Consider the following 21437-nt stretch of genomic DNA (forward strand, 5'->3'; position numbering starts at 1 on the left):
ATTAAATTATTGACGCTCTAGTGGAGAATAGAAGAGATCCTGTTATACTATTTTTGGTTCATTAAGTTTCTAATTACTTTGGGTTTGATATTGAAAAGCACTAATTAATGCTTTTAATGTGTAATATTAGTAATGCCCTACAATAGAATTAATGCCATTTTAAATGAAAAATAGAAAATATTTATTCCCAATGAAATATATAGTAGAATTAAAGGCTGAGAATATTTATAAATTACTTAAGAGTAAAAGATGAATAGAAGTAATTGCTATTATCTCATAACCAAGCATTCTGAATCTAGAAAATTAAATTAAGATTAGTCTTTTAAAAACCATGAAACAGACTAAATAAAATTCTCAGTTGAAATAATTCACAATGAAACCTCTCAAACAGCCCAAACGTCTTTCTGTTGTGTTTGAGGCTTTTTAATATTGGGCTTCAAGGACACCGGACATGTTTTCCAAATAAATTCCTCCTATGTAATTACTGAAAGGCAGTATTTAATTCTTGTTTTTAAACTTGTATCCTTGTAATTACATATTTGGGTAAGTATAACCACATCGCTCAGCATCCTGTGTTTATAAACAATCCTGTGCTTGAAAATCATTATCACACCACTGCAGAATTTTCTTTCTTGTTTCACCTTTACATACCCGATATATACTTACAGTCTGAACTTCATTTTAACGCAGGGTTTTCCTCATCTGAGGATTTGCTTTATTTTGGTACAGCAACACAAAAGCAAAAGTAGATGCCGACTGGTTACTCCAGAGTGACAGTCGCATGGCAGTGCCAGGGCAGCACAAAGCAGCAAACCGTGTAGTGAGTCTCACACGTCATTAGATATTGACTTATTGACTTGGAAGGAAGGCTGTGCTGCCCAGGACACCACTGAAGAGCCGGAGCCCCACCTCCGGCTCCCTGTAATTCAGAAGGAGAGGGTCTGCCTCGGTGGGGAGAGCAGCGGTGCCAGAGCCGCTCTTCACTGCATCTCCTCTCTTCCCCCTCCTTCCTTCCTTCCTTCCTTCCTTCCTTCCTTCCTTCCTTGACTTTGGACACCACCCCACCCCCCCGACTCTCTCACATCCACTTCCACTTATCCCTCTCCAATTCTTTGCTAGTGCCACAGATGCAAGAGCTCTCTCCCTTGTTTTTCTCCTCTAGCTCCTCTGATTGCTCCTGGTTCCACCTTCTCTCATTTCCTTAATAGCCTCACTCTCATTTTATCTCTTTAATAGCTCACCCTTCTCTGGCTCTTCATCATCATCTCAATAAATGCATCTGTTAAACCTCTTACTGGTTACAAACAACCAGCCTCCTTCCCCTGCCCCTGGTTACTACTCTTTATACATTTATCTTTCCTTTAAACAACATGCACCTCAGTTCTCTTCGCTTTGTAAGCTCAGTGAAAGCCTGGAGTCTTCCTCCTGTGGCTCCTTCTCCCTCACCAAGCCTCTGCCCCCGCACTCAGTCAGCATTACTTTTGTGGGAGCCTTGAATGACCTCCTCTTAGGCAGCCACAGCTCTCCCCTACATCTCTGTTTGTCCGTCAGGCACTTTCCACAAGTCAATGGAGCTTCCCTCCCGGAGAGGTTATTCCTTCCATCTTTCGTAGCCCTGCTCTCCCTTTTCCCTCACTCAACCAGCATGGCTTTTCCTCTTTATCTCACTCTCCAGACCCCAGCACAGGTGCTACAAAGCTCTGTCCTTGTCCCCTTTCTCTTCTATGCCTTATCTCTGGGTAATCCCAACCACAAACATAAATTCAGCTGCCGAGCAACTTAAAGATCCAGGGCTCTATTCAGATCAGTCTCTCAAGGTGAGATTAACCTGACCAAAAATAAAAGGGTACACTGCAGGCATCTCCGCCTGCAATGGTCATCTGGACTCCCTTTACAGCTAATCCTATAGGAGGTATCTAACGCAGGGAAAATGAATGGCATCCGTGAAAAACCTGTTCCGCTCACCTACCAAAAAAAAGGGAGCTTAGCTGAGTAGCTCTGATGCTGATGACTGCACTGTGAATACTTAAAACTGGGTAAGAAAGATGAATGCCAGACCTTCTTTTCAAACACAGCCTTGCCCGCCTCTCTGATGCCTGCCCCGGTAAGCCTCACTGCCAGCTCAGGCTCAGGCTCAGCTAAAACAGGCCGCTTCATCATGGTGCTCCTCAGCCACTGTTTAGGCCAGTGTTCAGGCACGCCTCTAACTGGGGGCGTGGTGTGTCTTTGGTCCAGACCTCTCCCTGGGGCCTTATTCAGGCCATGTCTGAGCCTTGCAAGGTTTGGTCTCTACAAAAATTCCTGACATGGAGCCTTTCTGTTTCCATCCATTCAGCTGAGGCTCTCATCCAAGCTGTTACCACTTTGAATTGTGCTTACTGCTGAAGCACTTGCCCTTAATAAAGGCAGCCCCGTCCTGCACGTCATCACTCTAAATGCCTCGGCAAAGGATATGGCTCTAGCTGGTCCTCCGCGCTGCCATGCCTGTCTTTGCATTTCTCCCCTAGCTCCCTCATTCTCTGTCGCATCAGATGAGACCTTTCGTGGTCCACCCCAGCTCTGCCTGTCTCACGCACAGCCTCTCATGCCTAAGAGAGAGTCGGCCCTGCCATCACCCATCAGCCGGTGGTATCATCCCGCTTGCCACGTTCTCGTGCGCAGCCCCACAGGCATCACGCTGCCCAGCATGTCTGGGAGGAGCTGCCTCCACACGCACCTTCAAAGTTCCCCTTCTCCTCACACGAAATGCTTGACAAGAGTCAGCCTTCCTTTTGTCCAGGCAAATGCTGTCTCACCGACACCTCGTGACAGTGTGCACAACCTCCCCCGTTAGGTCAGGAGCTGGGTTGTCCCATGCGACTTCATCACCTGGCATGGTGGGCTCCTTGTCCATGACTGGCGCTCTTACATGCTACAAATTAATTGATCTAAAATGGCAACAGCAGCCACCTAGTCATGATCATAATTTGCATAATAACATGAAGAATGGTAGACTTAACCTTAAGAGGCACAGCTGTAATTTAGACATAATGTATGCTGCTAATAGTGCTGGGAGAAATGGAACATACTTGTCACTCCTTTGATGATCCTGCCACTTCTTGGAAGTATTGTATATTTGTTTACTAATGTCTGAAAACATCTGTTTTAAAGTCAAAGAGTGTTTTAACCATGTTACCATACATACACTCAAAAGGGGTAGCATTAGACTTGCACTTTTTGCTTCATATGTACTTTCTCTCCTTTCAATGACTAACGGTGTAACCTTAGTTTTATGTTTACTGGGTTGGCTTTTTACATATGCTTTCTTACGGAAAATAAGAGGAAGACTACAGATAAATAGCCTAGTCTCTTAAAATCCAGAGGGACTGGGAAGGGGCGCAGGTAGTTATCAGATAATTTTAGGATATTGGCAGGGGCTTCCTCTCCTGGGAAACAGGAGGTGAAGAAAGAGGTGGGTGTCTGCTAGTCATCTTTGAATCATGTGGCTTAGATGGTCTGCATAGACAATATTCTAGAGTGCTCAGTGGAAATGTTTTATATTGAGGGTTTTTTCTTCTGATTTTTGTGTTGGATAAATTTTTGTCCTTAAAGAAACTCTGAGTCTAACAGGGACCCCTTGCTGCGATGGGATACAGATTAGTCCTCACTTACAAGAAGCTATTGTTCTGAAAGAGTATAGGGGAATCTCAAGTAGGATCATTTAGTGTTATTACCTGGTTTGTTTTTTTTTTCAGTAAACCTCTCTGAGCAGGTATTACTGTGTTGTGGGTTTAAACATTTATCTCAAAGTTTAGCTGCTTTGCTCTAAAATCAATTAAACTCATTATGGATGTGGTGAAGAGGTCTGGAATGCAAGAACTGCCTCGTATTCTGATTTTCACTTTTACCATTTTTAGGGTATTTTAGGACATATATGTGGGAGTGTGAGAGAAAAGGTAGGTATTAAACTGCTGGAGCGACACTTAATAGCTCTGGTATTTTCTGGACAATTTCTAAATTGTAATGAAAATTATCTTGAATGCGATGTGCAATGAATCTCTTTGTGAAGGATACTATGTGGGCTGGAGAAAAAATAGCATGAAAGAAAAAATTCTGTTAAAATGCCAAAGTCCAAAATTCTCTCCTGTTGTTTTTAAAGCTAAAAACAGAAGACTTAGTTCCTTAGTTTAAACTGAGGGATGAAGATAAATTAGGCTGCAGGCTGTACTGTAAGTTCAGTGAGCTTTACTTAACTTGTGACAACAGCGAAATATTCACATAAAAGAAATTGGGTGGCTGCCACTTAAGTGTGTTAGTGACTGCATTACGCTGTGTTGAAGCTGGGATGGCTAACCATATTCTGAATAGGCATGTGCAGATTGATTAAAAACTGTCTTCTGCATGTTCATGGATATTTGAATACACATGGTAAAAAAGAAAAAAATTCCTAGTTCTTGGCAGTATCTTCTGCAGTCTAATTCTTGCTCGGCATAAGATAATGGGACTTTGCTCATTCTCTGTATGTTATAAACAGTGTTGCACAAGGGATCAGTCTGTTACCACAGTCTCATCCCAACTAAAACAACATCCAGAACATCAACAGTCATGAACTAGGATTCAATGAATAATAATTCACAAATACAGTGATACTTCTCTCTCCTGACATTGCTGATGTTTTACCTTCAAGAGGCAAAACCCCAAAGGGCAAGTATCTTGCCCAGGTGATGGTGACACGTACCTTGTGTTGTAAAGTAAATGGAAAGAAGGTCACAACTCAGCTTGTGAGTTGACAAAGAACAATCAGCATGATGGTTGTAAAGAATAGTTTTGTACAGGTAAGTATGTCCAGCTGCCCTCTCTTCAGTGGTGAATGCATGCAATAATCATAGTTTCTACTTGTAAAGAAATGCTAATTTATGCTGCCATAGGGGTATTTTTTAAAAGCTAAAATTTTATCTAATGTCTAGACCTAAACTATTTTTAGTATTGTTAATTGCTGGTATTATTTCATTAAAGTCTAGCTGTGTTTCTGCTTCTTTGCAGTTTAGACCTTTGCAGTCAAGTAGGAACAACTGCAATAAACTTGAGACCACGAATCAAGCACACCTGGAAACCTGTTTATTTACAAAATGTACGAAGCCCTCCTCTCATTGGTACTTGGCATATTTTAGGAGCAAATACTCCTAGCGTAAACCCCCCTCAGACTGCTGAAGGATGCTAATACAGAACCACTGCTTTTACAGACACTGCACACACTGGTACCAGGCTTTAAGCTTCACTGAAATAAGGTTGCATCTTCTCCTGAGTTTTCACTAACACTGCCAAGACTGTAGCTGTCTCTGAAACAGCTGTGCTGGCAAGAGTCTGTAAGGAGGTGTAAAAAAGACAAGAGCCAAGCCTGCAAACTGCTAGTGAGGAACTTGATTTGCAGGGTAAGCTTGCTTCGAGGGAGCCCGGTGGCAAGGGATGCTGCCCCTGACAGCGGGACCTTGTGCCTGGGGAGGGACAAACTCCTCTGAAACCCATTTTCAGCAGCAACCAAGTGCCTCGAGGGGGACAGGCGGCCCCTGCGATCAGAGGGACAGGCGTGGGCAGGGCTGGCCCCAGCAGGCCATCTCCCCACAGGACTAGGGACTTGGTCGTGGTCGTCCCCCTGTACTCGGCACTGGTGAGGCCCCACCTTCAGTACTGTGTCCAGTTTTGGGCCCCTCACTACAAAACAGACATTGAGGTGCTGGAGTGGGTCCAGAGAAGGGCAATGAAGCTGGTGAGGGGTCTGGAGCACAAGTCTTATGAGGAGCGGCTGAGGGAGCTGGGGTCGTTTAGCCTGGAGGAGGCTGAGGGGAGACGTTCTTGCTCTCTACAACTACCTGAATGGAGGCCGGAGCGAGGTGGGGGTCAGTCTCTTCTCACAAGTAACAGGTGACAGGACAAGAGGGAACGGCCTCAAGTCGCACGAGGGGAGGTTTAGATTGGATATTGGGAAAAATTTTTTCACTGAAAGGGTTATCAGGCATTGGAACTGGCGGCCCCGGGAAGTGGTTGAGTCACCATCCCTGAAGGTATTTAAAAGATGTGTAGATGAGGTGCTGAGAGACATCATTTTGTGGTGTTTTTTGTCAGTGTTAGGTTAATGGTTGGATTCGATGATCTTAAAGGTCCCTTCCAACTTGGACAATTCTACTATTCTATGGTGGGTTCCCCCTTGGAGGGACAAGGGGGCAGACACGGCCCCACACTGCTAGGTGCTGGGCGTGCTCCCTGTGTGCTCTGGGACCGCCCCCCTTCAGCGTCTCCCGGTGGATGGGGTGGCCGCTAGGGCCCCGAAGCAAAACGGTACCCCCCCTACACCCAGCCAAAGCGCCGGGCGCTGTCGTAGGCCAGGAACTACAGTTCCCGGCGTGCCCCGCGCCAAGGCGGCCCGCAGCGGAAGGAAGCCTGTTAGCGGAAGGGGCCGGGGGCGCGGCACGCCGGGACACGTAGTTCGGCGGTGACCAGCGCCCGGGGCCGCGTCCCGCCGATTTGAAAACTCCCGCGGTAGCTGCGACCGTTCTCGCGAGAACTTCGCCACCCTCCCCGCGCGCCCCTCCCCCTCCCCCCGCCCCGCCCCCCGCGAGGCGGGTGAGCGAGCGAGGTGGGTGCCGCGCGCCGGGGGGAGGGAGAGCGGTGCGGAACGGAACGAACAGCGCGGGGCGCGCGCGGCGGCGCAGGAGGGCGAGCGCGGCGCGGGGCGCACTGAGTTGCGCAGGAGCGTGAGGGGCGGCTCGGCCGGGCGGGCGGGCCCGTGACTGGCAGAGGCCGCCGTTAACCGCTGCGGGAGATGCCGCCGCCCTGATCGGCACGTACCGGGGTAAAAAAAAAAACAACACCCAGCGGGCGGGAGTGGGCGGTGAGGGCGGGCGGTTAGGGGAAAGGCAGCGGAGGGGACCTTCCTTCGCCCGTAGCAGCAGGTACCGGGTGCTCCTGAGGCGGGGTAGGCCGCCGGCGCTGGCGCAGCGGGGGCCCTCGGCGGGCCCGGCCCCTTATGTAAGTGACCCCCGGGCTGTGGCGCCGTGCCCCGCCACATGTGGCCCGGCCGCGGCGGGGGGAGGCCGGGGCGGCTGGCGGGGCGGCCTGTGCAGCGCACATGGGAGGCGGTGGCGTGCGACGCTCGGCAGCCGGGAGGCGGCCGTCAGAGGCTGGGGGGCGTGGGAGATGTGGCGGCTGCCGCCAGGAGGTTCCCCTCCTGTCCGGCCACCCGCCGCCGGCCCCCGCGTATCGGTCACTTTTTTGAAGAGTTTGCCTTTTCTACTATTTTCTTTTTCCTTTTTTCTCTCCCCTCCCCCTTTTCGGTGTGGTTTTCCAGGAGGAGGCGGGAAATTCGCGATCTGCGTAGAGCGGCGATCGCGGGAAGAGGGCTGGGTTAATGGGGAAAGCACAGCTTTATAGGAACCCAGCGCGTTTCGGGGGTGGGGGTGTCTCTTGATTTTCTGCATGAAGCATGCATCACGCAGCAGAGGTGCTGACTCAAACAAAAGTCCTTGATTTTTTTCTTTAATAAACCATGTGTCTAGGTCTGGAGCTTCTGCCAATAGAAAGGAAGTGTGGTGTCAGTCTTTCAGGTCTAATAATTGCTTCCTGATCATGTTTGATAAAGTGATGGTAAATTTAGGGACCTAATTCTGTCGGGAATGCTGAGCCCTGTGTGGGGTGTATGGCTAACCGGGGTCGTTCAGGTGCTCCCTCTGGATGGTTGTATCGGTCTTGGCTGGCAGCTGGCACAGGCGTTTGGGCACACAGTACCGTACCCTGTTCTGCTGAGGACAGCTTCTTGTTCACCTGCTGCATCAACTGGTTTTCCTGCATTGATCTGCCTGGGGTTTGCTTTGTTAAGACAGTGAAACGAACATAATCAGGCTTCTGTTAATTTTGTGCCTTCTACCTAGGAAGCTGTCGGATACAGTTTTAGAGAACTAATGGTGACAAGGCTTTGCTGGTGTGGTATTGCTTGACTTGTGTGGTGGAGAGAAGCCTTAAATTGGCAGGAGAGAGTCACCAACAAGCCGGGCCTGTTGCACGTGTTGCAAATGCATTTGCAGTTGGGCTTGTCAGGTTGCTCTTTGTCAAAGTATGTTTCAGAATGAGATACGCAAAAGCCGCCTGGACACGGTCGTGGGCAGCCTGCTGTAGGTGACCCTGCCTGAGCAGGGGGGCTGGACCAGAGGACCTCCAGTGATTCTGGAAGGCCTTTCTCTTCATTGTGATGCTGGGATTCTGGAATTCGTGCTTAATTTTTCTTCCATTTCTTCTTCTTCTTTGGCTTCTTCTTCCCACTCTTTGTCCCATTTCATTAGAAAATGTCATCTGAACAGCGTCACACAATGCTGTCTGTTCTCTGATCGCCATGTAACCCTTCCCTGAAATCACTTTAGCTTCCACCTCTGGCGGAATGAAAGAACGACGCCTGTCAGCTGCAGCCTTTCCCAGCGAGCTAGGGAGTCTCTCCGTGCAAGAGGGAGTTAAAAGATGCCTGACTGTGTCCTGGGTGGTGTCCTTTCTAAAAGTAAAGGGGTTTTTAGCCCTCCTTGCAAACTGAGTGTGTCATTTCACCCGGGTATGAGCTAGCAGCCTGGCTGACTGCCACAAAAAGGAGATGGACAAATTCCCTCTCCTTCTTCCTGATGCATGGTCCTGCCTCCTTCCTTGTGCCACCTCTTATGCTTGCTGGTTGTCTCTGCAAGGCAGTTGAGCTCTCGAAGCTGGTGGAACACCACCTGCTTTTCTGGGTGAGTTTCCTGCCTGCTCAGGGAGTGAACTTGGCTCCTAAAGTGCTCTAAGGCACTGTTAAGGCAGTGCGAGGTGAGCCACAGGAGTACGGTAGTAGAACAAAGGAGCAGATGGAGAGATGGGAGGCGGCGGCAAGTCCTCTCTTTTGGTGGCAGGGAAGTCAGCATGTTTTGTGAAATCATCTCTTCGGCTGCGGCTGGCCATATTTTTAGCTTGTTCTTCAGCAAGCATTGTTGGCCCTTGAAACGGATTTTCAGGTACTACCGTCAGTCAAAACTGACGTCCCTGAACCCTGACTTGGCTGAATGTGATTCTGCTTGAACATGTAATTTCTCCATGTTTATTTTTTTCTGGAGCTTTTTAATGCAAAAATCTATCCTCAGCCTGTGACTCGTGGTACGCTCCTTTCTTTGGAAATAGTTTGTGAAGTTTGGAAGTCATAAAGTACCTAGGGTGAAGAGCAGTGGTTAATTTTGTCAACTTGTACACAGACCGCTTTGGTACAGCATACAGCTCAGAGGTTGGATTCTGGTTTATTCCTGAACATGAAGTAAGCCTGTGGTGTTTTACACTAATCTCATTTCTAACAGACAGAAATAGGGATATGATTGTAGTTCTTGTCTTCAAAGAGAGCAGAAATGCAGTTAGTGTTGGATATATCTCTTAAGGAAGAGGCTTCATGCCTTTAACTTGGCTCTGTCTAAGTGTTTTCCTGTTGTTTTGATTTCCCAGTAATCCTTGGTTTAACTTAGCAGAATGATGCAAGTAAAACATCCTAATAACCAGATCACTATATATATTGTTCATAACTTATTATGGATTTTATCTTCCTCATTGCCAGTGCAGATATCTGGGGAATAAAAATGTTTAAAATGCCCATTGGCTTACTGGAGGAAATGTGGACGTGCCTGATGCTCTAGCATTTTCACATGTTTTCATATGCAGTTAATAATTGCGGCATGATTAAATTTAAAGTTACATGAATGGTCCAGGTGTGCTCTTCGCCTGTCCAGGTAAGCAGTTGCAAAGGCAGGGTTACTCAGAGAGTGTGCGGTTGAGAAGTTTTCTTGAATGCTGTTACCTGCCCTACTGGGAGATACTTGTTGACTCTCTTTCTTAAAACTATCTTGCTACTAGTATAATGTGTTAGTAATCATGAAGTACTTAGCACACAGACTTATTTTTCAGACATCTCCATGCTTACTTATGTCTTTTTTTATTCACTACAATCATATATGCTGTTTTTGGAATTTTGTGCTGTTTTATAAAATTCCTTAATAGATGTTGTCATAGTCAGTGTTCTCCCTTGAAGGAGGTTTGGCCAACTGAATATTTTAAAATAGGCTGCTTTGGTGGGGTGGGGTTGAATGTTCAACATTTTCATTAATGATCTGGATGACGGGGCAGAGTGTCCCCTCAGCAAGCTGACGGATGATACAAAACTGTGAGGAGTGGCTGACACACCAGTGGCTCGCGCTGCCATCCAGAGGGACTGACAGGCTGGAGAAATGGGCTGACAAGAACATCATACAGTTCAACAAGGGGAAGTGCAAAATCCTGCACCCGGGGAGGAACAAACCCACACACCAGTATATGCCTGGGCCTGCCCAGCTGGGTAGCCCTTTACAGAAAAGACCCTAGGTGTCCTGGTGGACACCAAGTTGACCATGAGCCAGCAATGTGGCCTGGCAGTAAAGGTGGCTGATGATAGCCTGGGCTGCATGAGGAGGAGCATTCCCAGCAGGTCAGGGGAGGTGATCCTTCCTCTCATCAGCGGTGGTGAGGCCACACCTGAAGTGCTGTGTCCAGGTCTGGGCTCCTCAGCTTCATAAGAGACGTATGGAAGTGCTGGAGAGAGTGTAGCGAAGGGCCACAAAGATGGTTAGAGGGAACTGGAATGTCTCTCCTGTGATGAAAGGTTGAGAGAGCTGGGACTGTTTAGCCTGGAGAAGGCTCAGGGGGGATGTCCCCAGTGCATATAAATACCCGAAGGGAGGGGATAAAGAAGACGGAACCAAGTACTTTCCAGCAGTGCTCAGTGACAGGACCAGAGGCAGTGGGCACAGACTGAAGCATTTAAAAGATGCTATTCACCAACCCAATATATCTGTATTAGTATTTGGTATTACAGGTTACTCATAAAATATATTCATTAAGTCATTACGATAAACTAAGCCAGAATGCTGGTGAAACTGTGGGCCCTTTTACTCTCTGGAGCCCCTGGATGCAGCGCGAAAATTCATCCTGCTGTCAGTTTGAAACAATGACAGGTACCAAAAAGCAAACCCAACAAAAGTACTGCAAATAAGTTGTCCCACTTGGAACTTGATCTGGGCTGGTTGTGAATGCTGGCAGAGCGGTCAGGCTACAGCAGCGTCCTGCGATACTGCCTTTGCCATCGGCAACATTTTTTTCCAAATGTTGACTTGTGTTTAGTGTGGGACCCTGATGTGCACCTCCTGTGTTTCACGTGCTCATTGTGTTCATGCTGGCAGAAGATACAGGAATGTAATGTCAAATAGAGTGCTTCTGGCTTGAAATATAGTAGATTCCAATGCCCGGGCTTTAAAGCGTAATCTTTCTTCAGAAAAGTACAATTAATATAAATTGTAACTATTTATAAACATTTCTGTTTGATAACTTGGTCTTGCTTCCAGAGTCTTGTCTTCAAACCTAGCTATAACCTCCTGTGCTCTAAGGAAAATAGGTTACTGGAGCATGCTGGAAGAAACAATCATAAAACTTAATTTGCAGGAGAACATGTATGGTCCAGTTAATCCAATAGGCTTTGTGTGCACATTTAAGTGGCTGGCTGTACTGGTTTGTAGCATAGGGTAAGGGTTCTGCTTGATGCCCGAGTTGGTCAGCTTGTGTAACACCCAGGAATAGTGAACCATGTATAATATCTTCCTTTTGAGACCTCATGAAGAAAGCAGTGCTATTTGAACAAGATAATTAAAGCTGTCTTGTTTTCTGGGGGCATTTTGAATAACCCAGTGAACTTGAAAAATGTAGTTCCTTAAAGTAGTTTGTATTTCCATGTGTATAGAATATCTCTTATTTAGCCACCTATTTAATCTCGTAAATCCCTTCAGCTTTTGAGTTTTTCCACAAAACGTTGATCTTGACATGCAGAAATGTGAACACTTTGTGGAGCACCTACAGAAGTGTGGAAACACTCTGAGTGGCCTACAGTTTTTTGTAAAATACTGCAGAGATGTTATAGAGACAGGCAATAGGAAGGAAGGGACTGGAATAAGGAATACAAGGATTTAAGTACAGAATAAAATTGGTGTTTTAAAGTGCTGTGTTATGTTTACATCATAAGTGTATGGAAAACTACTTTCTAATTGATGAGCTATAAAAGTCTTTATTGCTTGTAATGTAGAAAATATCAAAAGCATGTTTTCTGGAATAATTTGAGAGTGGAGGTAGTTAAGAACTTTGTATTCCTTAGTGTTCAAAATAAACACGCAGAAAGTGAACAAGACGTAAGTGATGCATGTAATCTGCTAGAAGACATTTGACAATAAGTAAAAAGTATAAAATCAAGGGAAAGGACAAATGGAAAGTTGTACCTGTTGCTGAGAAACCTTTTAAAATCTGATTTTTCTCAGCTCCCATCTTCCTAACCTGTGTGAGTAGACTTGAACTCAGTGTATTGGGCTTTTTCCTGTTATTTCTCTGTTGATACGTCTGGGTCACTTTTTGTTGGTGATCTCACAGGCATCAGAAAAGCAAAGGATTCTCCTTTTGCTCTGCTGGGAGAGCAAAAAGTCTCCCGAGTGCCATTATTTGCAAGGAAAAGAGCTAGAGGTGATGTCTAGGGGATTTTTCACTGCATACTGATGAAACTTCTGTCACTCTCAAGAATAGTTCTGGCTGACGTGAGTCTAGTTGTGCAATTTTTTCCTGTATTTACAGTGAAGAATGCGAGACCTAACAGCTGAGGTAACGAGCAGTCTGCTGCAGTTTCCAGAGGTGACTCTTCAGGCACTTGGGGAAGATGAGGGAACCCTCGGCTCTGTGCTGTGCGGGAGGTTTTCTGGAGGTGAGCATTTTCCTTTAAATTTGGTCTCGGTATAAAGTTGTTCTTGCCTGGAGGCTACCTGAAGCCTCAGGTCATCGTATCAGCTGTGTCAGGTTGGTGCTGTTAAGAGGCATCCTGTTTAGAGAGAGAGAACAAAAAGGGTGCTTCAGCGATGACAAATGCTAATATTAAAACGTGAGTATAGTTAAACTTTGAAGTTAAAAAACCTGCACCAGTCTCATGCTATTAAAATAATTCTCTTAAACATGTGGAGTCAGTGAGCCCTCCTCAATTTTTAATGAAATAAAAGGCAGTTTTCAAAAATGTGATAGTGTTGTTTTGGGTGGTATTTATTTGCACCAGCTTGAGCTCTGTGACCATTGTAACATCAGATGCAGAAATAGTTCTCCTACAGTGTTACAGGGGCAGCCCCCCATGCTTTTTCTTTTCCAGTCTGACTAAAACCAGAAGGAAGAGGATAAGACTGTTAAGTGCTGCAGCTATATTTCCAAAGTATCTAATAGGATGCAGCTGAGTACCCAGGGAGAGCTGCTGACAGTGGCTAAGCAGATCAGGTAGTTGACTTTCCAGGTGATGTGACAGTAGAGCTGGGTGCCTATCTGGAGGTCTAGGCTTCTGTTAAGACCAGGTAGAATCTATCTACCTGAGTGTAAATGCAGGAATTGAGCTCATACTTCCTTTGGGCTGGCAGTAGTTCAGTGAAACAAAATGCCTTCAATTCTTCCTGTGATCAGCACGTGTGAAAGTTGAAATTTACTCACACAGTGCCCTTGTTAGGATAATTTCTTGTTGCAGTCCAAATCCTTGCCCAAAGGAGGCATGTGTCAAGTAAAATGAATAAACCGGAAATGAATAGGCTTAGATTTGCTTTGTGTGGAGTACGCTCTAAGACTTGGTATTCCCGTATGTATTTAGATGATTTCTAGCAAAACCAAGGCGAATGTGGTATAAAGGCTGTCAATCAGGACCTTGTAATCTTTATCCCAAACAACCCAGATTCTTCAGTGCAGGAATGACAAGTACAAATGCAAAATAACAAGGTGGTTAATTTTAGGAGGGATTGCTTGGGGATTTCAACGGGTGATTTTGAATCATTGACTAGAATGAGGTAGGTCGGTCTTCCTCTGCTAGGTACGTTTATTGAAGGAAAGCGGCAGGCACTGTGATTTTTTTTTTTCAGCTGTTTTCAGTCTTCCGTTGGACATTTGCTTCAGTCCTCTTTCTTTTCTCTCACAGGGAGAAACGGCCTGGCGTGGTTGACACGTGGTCCTCAACTTGAGGTGGTGAACTCTGTGACAGGAGAGCGTCTCTCTGCGTACCGTTTCAGTGGAGTCAATGAACAGCCTCCCATTGTTCGTGTGGTGAAGGAGTTTTCCTGGCAGAAGAGAACTGGACTGCTGGTTGGGTTGGAAGAAGCAGAGGGAAGTGTTCTCTGTCTGTACGACCTTGGAATATCAAGAGTGGTTAAAGCAGTTGTTCTTCCCGGGAGGGTAGGTACTTTTTAATTGGAGAAACGAAGCTTTTATGATAGGTGCTGCGTAGGCCTGTTTTAGGACAAGCTTTGGAGCGTCTCTTTGTAGGAGGTATTTTTTCTGTTGTGCGTTAACATCCTGTCACTTGAGAGTATCCAGTCAAGATGATGTTGCTGTAAAATCTTGGGCTTAATGGTACCATTATCTTTTGAGTTTACTGATAGTAGAACAAGTTTTCTGGTTTTATTGTAGAGCACATAGTTACCTGATAGTCCACTTCCACAAAAAGGCGTTGAAAAATACCTTTTTTTGTCCTGAGTGAAAAAGGAAAAAAACCCACACTCTTTAACTTGTCTTTAGCATACGTTTCCAAAATGCTTGATTTCTGTCAGAAATACTGTCTTTAAAATACCTCAAAATTCCATAGTTGTGCTGTAAATGACTTCTCAGCCTAGCAAGCAGGTGACTTGAGAGGAGAACACGTTGTTCTATTGACTTAGGAGAGGAAAAAAGAGCCTCTAGTGAGTTATCTGACAGATTGTTGGGAGGTCACCTTTCAGCCTGCAGTCCTTGAATCTCTGCTCTCTGACTAGTGTGTTTGTGTAGATGGGACACACTGGTGTAATGTTGCTGATGTTTTCTGTCTTCTGTAACCCAGAAACTCAAATGATGTGTGTCCCCTAGCCTCATTATCTTAATGTAAACAAGAATCGGTGGAAGTCAATAGAACATCAAGATTCACTATATTTTTATCATCTTAGAATCTGCAACAACTAACTAACTAACTTCTTAGCCAGCTTTCCATCAGGTGCTTTGGTTTGACTTGCTAGAATACAGGTGGAGTTTTGTTTGTTTGTAATGCTACAGTGTGATGACTAGTAGTAAGCATTCGTATTGGGGTCACTTATAGAGATAGGAGTTGGGTTGGTGCTCCACTGTGGTAATTTACCCATCTAAGATTGATAAATCTTAAGAGTTGTAGCTGGAAAGACAAGCTGTGTACTGACATAAGCATATAATCAGTAAGTAAATTGTGTTTGAGAAAAAGGACATAGCTTAGTTTTCCTTCGTGAATCTAAGGAAGCTGGGAACAGGAAAAGGAAAGGGTAGGAAGGTTCATGACACATATCGAATCTGTGTCTACAGAAGTGATTTGAAACTGAATGTAGTTATAACTCTCAGTTATATTAGGGAGTTTTTCTATATCACAAAGAAGTGGTTCAGGAGAAAATATGATGAAGCCTTTGCGGGAAAGGTTGGTGGTTGTGAGATAAAAGTTAGGAATTCTGGAATGTAGCCAAAGCTTATCTGAATTTGTCCTCTTATGCCATGAACTCTCTTGATTACAAGCATGTCTGGTCTGTTGCTTTCATTTCGCTTCCTGTTTTTTTGCTATTATGTTAGTTAGATGAGTATAGACAGGACACAGGTATTGGTAGTTGGACTGTTAACTTCCAGGTTGTCAGTGGGAGTAAGGGTAAGCAAAACTGTGTAGATAAAACTTCTGTGGACAGCTAAGTTGTACAGGTTAACACCAACTACCCCTCTACTCTGTTCTGGTGAGACCCCGCCTGGAGTACTGCATCCAGCTCTGGAGTCCTCAGCACAAGAAGGACATGGACCTGTTGGAACAGGTCCAGTGGAGGGCCACAAAGATGATCAGAGGGCTGGAGCACCTCTCCTATGAAGACAGGCTGAGAGAGTTGGGGTTGTTCAGCCTGGAGAAGAGAAGGCTCCGAGGAGACCTTATAGCAGCCTTCCAGTACCTAAAGGGGGGGGCCTACAGGAAGGATGGGGAAGGACTCTTTATGAGGGGGTGTAATGATAGGGCATGGGGTAATGGCATCAAACTGAAAGAGGGTAGATTTGGATATCAGGAAGAAATTCTTTACTGTGAGGGTGGTGAGGCACTGGAACAGGTTGCCCAGGGAAGTTGTGGATGCCCCTTCCCTGGGAGTGTTCAAGGCCAGGCTGGATGGGGCCTTGAGCAGCCTGGTCTAGCGAGAGGTGTCCCTGCCCAGGGCAGGGGGGTTGGAACTAGGTGGTCTTTAAGGTCCCTTCCAACCCAAACCATTCTGTGAACTGAGAATAGCTCTGGTCCAAGGTGTCAAGCCATTAGAGTATTAATACAGGTTATTTCTAGTGACAATATGACTGCCTTTTAGTGGAAGAGAGGTGTGTAGTCATTCAGAGAGAAAAGGCATGAGTTTAAAAAACAAAACTCACAAGCTTAGAAAGACATTTGACATAATTTTTTTTTTGTGTGTGAGCATCTCTTGTTGCCCTCTGGATGATATACATGTGAAATTGTGAAATGTAGCAGAAAACTGAAAATGTTAATGCAGTATTATTTGAATTGGATTCTAGTAAAAGCAAATCTGAATTAAAAACATCAGTTCTGTTAAATGGGTTTATAAGGCTTCAGAACTATTGAAGGGTATTTTCACAACCTTTCCTGGTTTGTATGAGGCAGAAGGGTAGCATTCAGATTCAGTGAGCTGAGAAAAGTTTTCTTTGTTTATTCCCAGAATGAGTTGTCATTAGTCTAAGAGAATATGAAAAGGCACTGCACAGTGCAGTGGAAAAATAGGCAGTTTCAGGAGCTTCTGCATGGAAAACTGAAGTGTTAAAATTGGGAAACGTTTTTGGAAGACTGTATGCAAAAATGGAAAAGACTCATTTGGAGCCAGTTGTACAGCGAAAAAAATCTTAAAACAGAAAGAAGTTGGAATCGGCACTTGAACTTTGGCTAATTCTGTAGCCAAATTCTGTACAGTATTTCTGCTTGCCTTGTAATGATCATCAAGACTTGGAGCAGCAAGAGTTGGAATAATCAAAAGGCTTTTGACAGTCCTTCGAGTAGCAGAGAAGATTGGAAATTTAATTTGATTTACAGGAGATCTGGAAGAGGAAATTTGAGTTGTCTAAAGTGCTCTAGGTACTTCTAAGATTAGCATTCTTGTGAGCAAGATGAAAGGTAAATTCTGGGGTAGACTGCCTGGCAGTGTAATGATAGCAAGTGCTTGATATGGGAGAAGAGAAACCTTTGGGGCTCAGGGATTTGGTTATTTTTCCCCACCTCTGGGGGTAAAAAAATAATATATTAAAAAATGGAGTAGCTTGTGATGCTCACTTCTTTGCTTTATTTTCATATAAAGCTTTGTTGTTGCTGTAAAGCCTCCTGTTTGCCTTGTGTTTTGTGAGAGGGCTAAACAATAGCCTATGTCCTTTTGTTGTACAGCTTTAGTGCAGGAGTCTTCATGTGCTTGTATCTCTGTTCTAGCAGTCAGTGTTGTCCTGGGATGTGCTGCAACGTGTGCTTGAAAGGTCTGTCTTCGCCTTGTGAGACAGTTGTGTGCAGACTGCTGGGCACGTGAAAGAGCAGTGTGCGCTTCCTCCTTTAGGTGGAGTCACCTTTTTATCTGAGAAGCTGCTGCTTTAGGCTGGCTTTTAACATTTTTCTCAACATTCGTGAAAGCGCTGGTGTGCATTTAAAGCTTCTTTTCCTTTATGTGGTTGTTACTTTTCTTCTAAATGCGGACTAGTGTGAATTTTACTAAGCTGGTCTCTCCCTTCAACGCTTTCTAAATACGTTTCACTCCCATGGAAATGGTGTGTCTCCCATGCAACTTGGCCGCTGCCTCGTCTGACTCTCGAGCTGTGATTTATCCTAACGCCCGTTTTTCAAGGAAGGCATAGACAGCAGGAAGACCATGAGCCAGCAATGTGCCCTTGTGGCCAAGAAGACCAGTGGCATCCTGGGGTGCATGAAGAAGAATGTGGCAAGCAGGTTGAGGGAGGTCATCCTCCCCCTTTACTCTGCTGTGGTGAGGCCGCATCTGGAGTACTGTGTCCAGTTCTGGGCTCCCTGGTTCAAGGAGGACAGGCGACTGCTGGAGAGGGTACAGCAAAGGGCTACGAAGATGATTAGGGGATTAGAACACCTCTCTTATGAAGAAAGGCTGTGAGGGATTTGAGTCTCTTCAGTCTGGAAAAAAAACAACTGAGGGGGGATCTTATCAATGCTTATAAATACTTAAAGGGTGGGTGTCAGGAGGATGGGGCCAGGCTCTCTTCAGTGGTCCCTGGCAACAGGACGAGAGGTTACGGGCACAGACTTGAACATAGCAAGTTCCACCTAACTTGAACATAGGAAGCTGCTAAACATGAGGAGGAACTTCTTTCCTTTGAGGGTGGCAGAGCACTGGAACAGGCTGCCCAGGGAGGTGGTGGAGTCTCCATCTCTGGAGACATTCAAAACCCGCCTGGACACATTCCGGGGCAGCCCGCTCTAGGTGACCCTGCTCTGGCAGGGGGGTTGAACTAGGTGATCTCCAGAGATCCCTTCCAACCCCTACCATTCTGTGTGATTCTGTGACAGTATCGCAGTGCCGGTGGGCTGTGAGCGGTGGGAGACCTAGATTTAGCTTTGCTTGTCAGTCTTACACCCCTTGAATATGATAAAGTTTCTTGCATGTAACTGATTTCCCATGTTTTCTTTATTATTCCTAAGTAGAAAATGGAAATTGCTAAGCGGTAATAATAGAATGCACCATTTAAGTAGAATTCAGTCAACCGTAGGAAATCTAGTAAACAGAAGGCAGTAACAGATTTTTGTACAGGGCTTTATTTATTTTTCTTTTTTCTTGATCTAATAGGAGACAATACAAAATGCTTTGGTTTTAAGTCTTATGCTCCTGTATTTACTTTCTTGTTTCTGATGTGCTAATTCAGCCTTCACTTTTGAATGAGTTCTATTGAGCTTATCAAAGAGCTCAAATAGTAACTTGTAGTTTTCCTGTAGGTAACCGCTATAGAACCCATAGCGAATCATGGTGGAGCGAGCGTGAGCACTCAGCACCTCCATCAGAGTCTGCGATGGCTCTTTGGGGTGGCAGCAGTGGCTACAGATGTTGGCCATCTACTTCTGGTTGACCTTTGTTTGGATGATTTATCTTGCAGTCAGAATGAAATTGAAGCATCAGGTAAGCTTGCAGTTTTTCAACATGAATTTAAATATAAGAAAACATTAACGTTTAAACATTGTGTCTTTTAAATAAACAGTATGCATCCCACTTTGAAGACCCTTGTGTCAGACATTTCTGACGACTGGTTACAGGTGGCAGTTTGACATCGTATAGTCCTGACCTGATTAAACCTGGGAGTGTCTGACTGCTCCTCGCAGTGCTGTAAATGCCCCCTCCCACCAAGATCCCTGTGCCACTATGATTCTTGCCAGAGAGGTGTAGGAATTTTGCCACGTGAGCCGGTGCGGCCGCCTGGTAGGAAGTTGTGTTGGAGGAGCCCTGTTTCCCGGGAATGCTCTTCTGCTTGTGTTAATTGACTTGGGGCAAATTTTGGGCTTGTTTTTTAAAATAAACCCCACTTACCAACACCCATGCATTTGGATGAATGAAATCTCGAATAGGTGTACTCAGCTTGCATACACCGTTTTGGCTATTACAACAGCAGCTTCAGCAATTGGTGCCACTTCAAACACGAGGTGCCACTTCAAATTTCATCACGAGGCCCAAACTCCTGCTTTTCAGAGTCCAGGAAGAATTTGTCTATGAAGGTTACGCTTTTACCTAGCTTTCAAACGTGAGTGAGAATACTTGTCTGATCCGAGAGTTCTTATGTTCTTTGAAGACATACATAATGGAAATGGCAAAAAAAGTGTTGCATAAATGGCTATTTTGCCTGGCACGGTAGCATTAGATGATAGGGGTTGTCACATCAGTGCCTAAAATGCAGCCTAAATGGCATAATGTATTTATTTATTGCTTGGTTTTGTGTGTGTAGATCTAGAAGTTGTCACTAGAATTCCTGCTGAAGTTGCACAAAGAAGAGAAACTGTGACCAGCGAAGGGAGACATCTCTGTTTTCAATTACAAAATGCTTCCGGAACAGCAGTATCAGCCCTGTGCTACATAAGCAGAAGCAACCAGCTCGTTGTGGGTTTCTCGGATGGCTACCTGTCGCTCTGGAATATGAAAACGTTGAAGAGAGAGTAAGTAGGCCTTTACACTTGGCCATGCCTGGAGGTGCGGGGCTCTCGATTTGTTGCTTAAGGAAGTATGTGGATGTAAAGAGAACTTTTTCAGGGACTGAAGTGAGTATGAGTATAATCTTGGCACGTTCAGAAATCCTCTTCTGACATAACTTTTCAGTCATACCTGGGTGAAGTGGTCCGCCTTCTCCCCAGTGGACTAGGATTGTTTTCCTTCTTGTGCCTGTGGATTGAGGAATTGTGGGAAGCATGCTTCCTGGGGTTTTCAGAACCGGTTACTGCAACTGGGGCATCCATTGAAAGGCTGAAGTATGTCAGTGATGTGATTTTGGTGCCGATATTCTCTAAAGTGTCCAGGGTGAAACTAGTGAGACATGAAAACTCAATAGCTGACCTGTGCCTGAAAAATGTATTCTTTCCTGCATGTCAGCTTTGGCCGAAAGAGCAATCTCACCTGAAATATTTGGCTAACTTCTGGTTGGGATTCCCTTCAGCAGATCTGCACTGACTCCCCAGAAGCTGTTGGATGCATAAATAGACAGTGGAGGAATAATTAGGTGGCAAGAGTAGAGTGTGGAGGTACAAATAAGGTTCAGAAGTCAGGAAGAACAATGCTTGACGTAGTCCAAGAAACGAGAAACTACCTGTGTTTGTCCCTGTTTTACATTTGTTCAGAAGATGCGCTGCATTTTAAGTTTGATATTGAAATAGGCTCCAACAGTAGGAACAATCTTTTGCTTGGCAGCTGAAGGAATCCGTTATATTCCTCCTCTGGAGGCAGAGGATGACATAAACGCAGGTTATTGCATTTGCTGGACAGTAATTTCTTTGGCTCTTGACTCTGGCATAAAACGTAGTCTCTTCCTTGGCTCACGTGTCTGAGATGGAAGGATGACATTCTGTACTTTGAGGATAAGTATGCTAGGTGCTCTTTTCTCAGAAGATGCTTCTATACTTCTACAAACAATTAGGGCCACTAGGCTCACATTTTTTTTTCTTTTTTGTTTTGCTTTTTTTTCCCTAAACCTCTAGGCACCACTCTCAGCTTGAAGGAGGGAGGATTCCTGTCTATGCTGTCACTTTTCAAGAGCCTGAGAATGATCCTCGCAATTGTTGCTACTTGTGGGCTGTTCAGTCTACGCAGGAAAGGTGAATAAAA

The 21437-nt window shown here is 45.2% G+C and overlaps 1 protein-coding gene across 1 annotated transcript in view; it reads left to right on the forward strand.

Annotated features, from left to right (window-relative positions):
- Positions 1-6689: 6689 nt before the first annotated feature.
- The window catches only part of LOC141740746 (protein ELYS-like), a 47323-nt gene continuing 32575 nt past the window's right edge, over positions 6690-21437 (forward strand). The window contains exons 1-6 of the mRNA XM_074579939.1: positions 6690-6829; positions 12670-12796; positions 14033-14286; positions 19073-19253; positions 20071-20278; positions 21311-21427. Of these exons, the coding sequence (XP_074436040.1) occupies positions 12676-12796; positions 14033-14286; positions 19073-19253; positions 20071-20278; positions 21311-21427 (881 nt within the window). The 5' untranslated portion in view covers positions 6690-6829; positions 12670-12675. The remainder of the gene's footprint in view (positions 6830-12669; positions 12797-14032; positions 14287-19072; positions 19254-20070; positions 20279-21310; positions 21428-21437) is intronic.

Source organism: Larus michahellis, chromosome 3 (assembly GCF_964199755.1).
Source record: "Larus michahellis chromosome 3, bLarMic1.1, whole genome shotgun sequence".
Lineage (NCBI taxonomy): Eukaryota > Metazoa > Chordata > Aves > Charadriiformes > Laridae > Larus > Larus michahellis.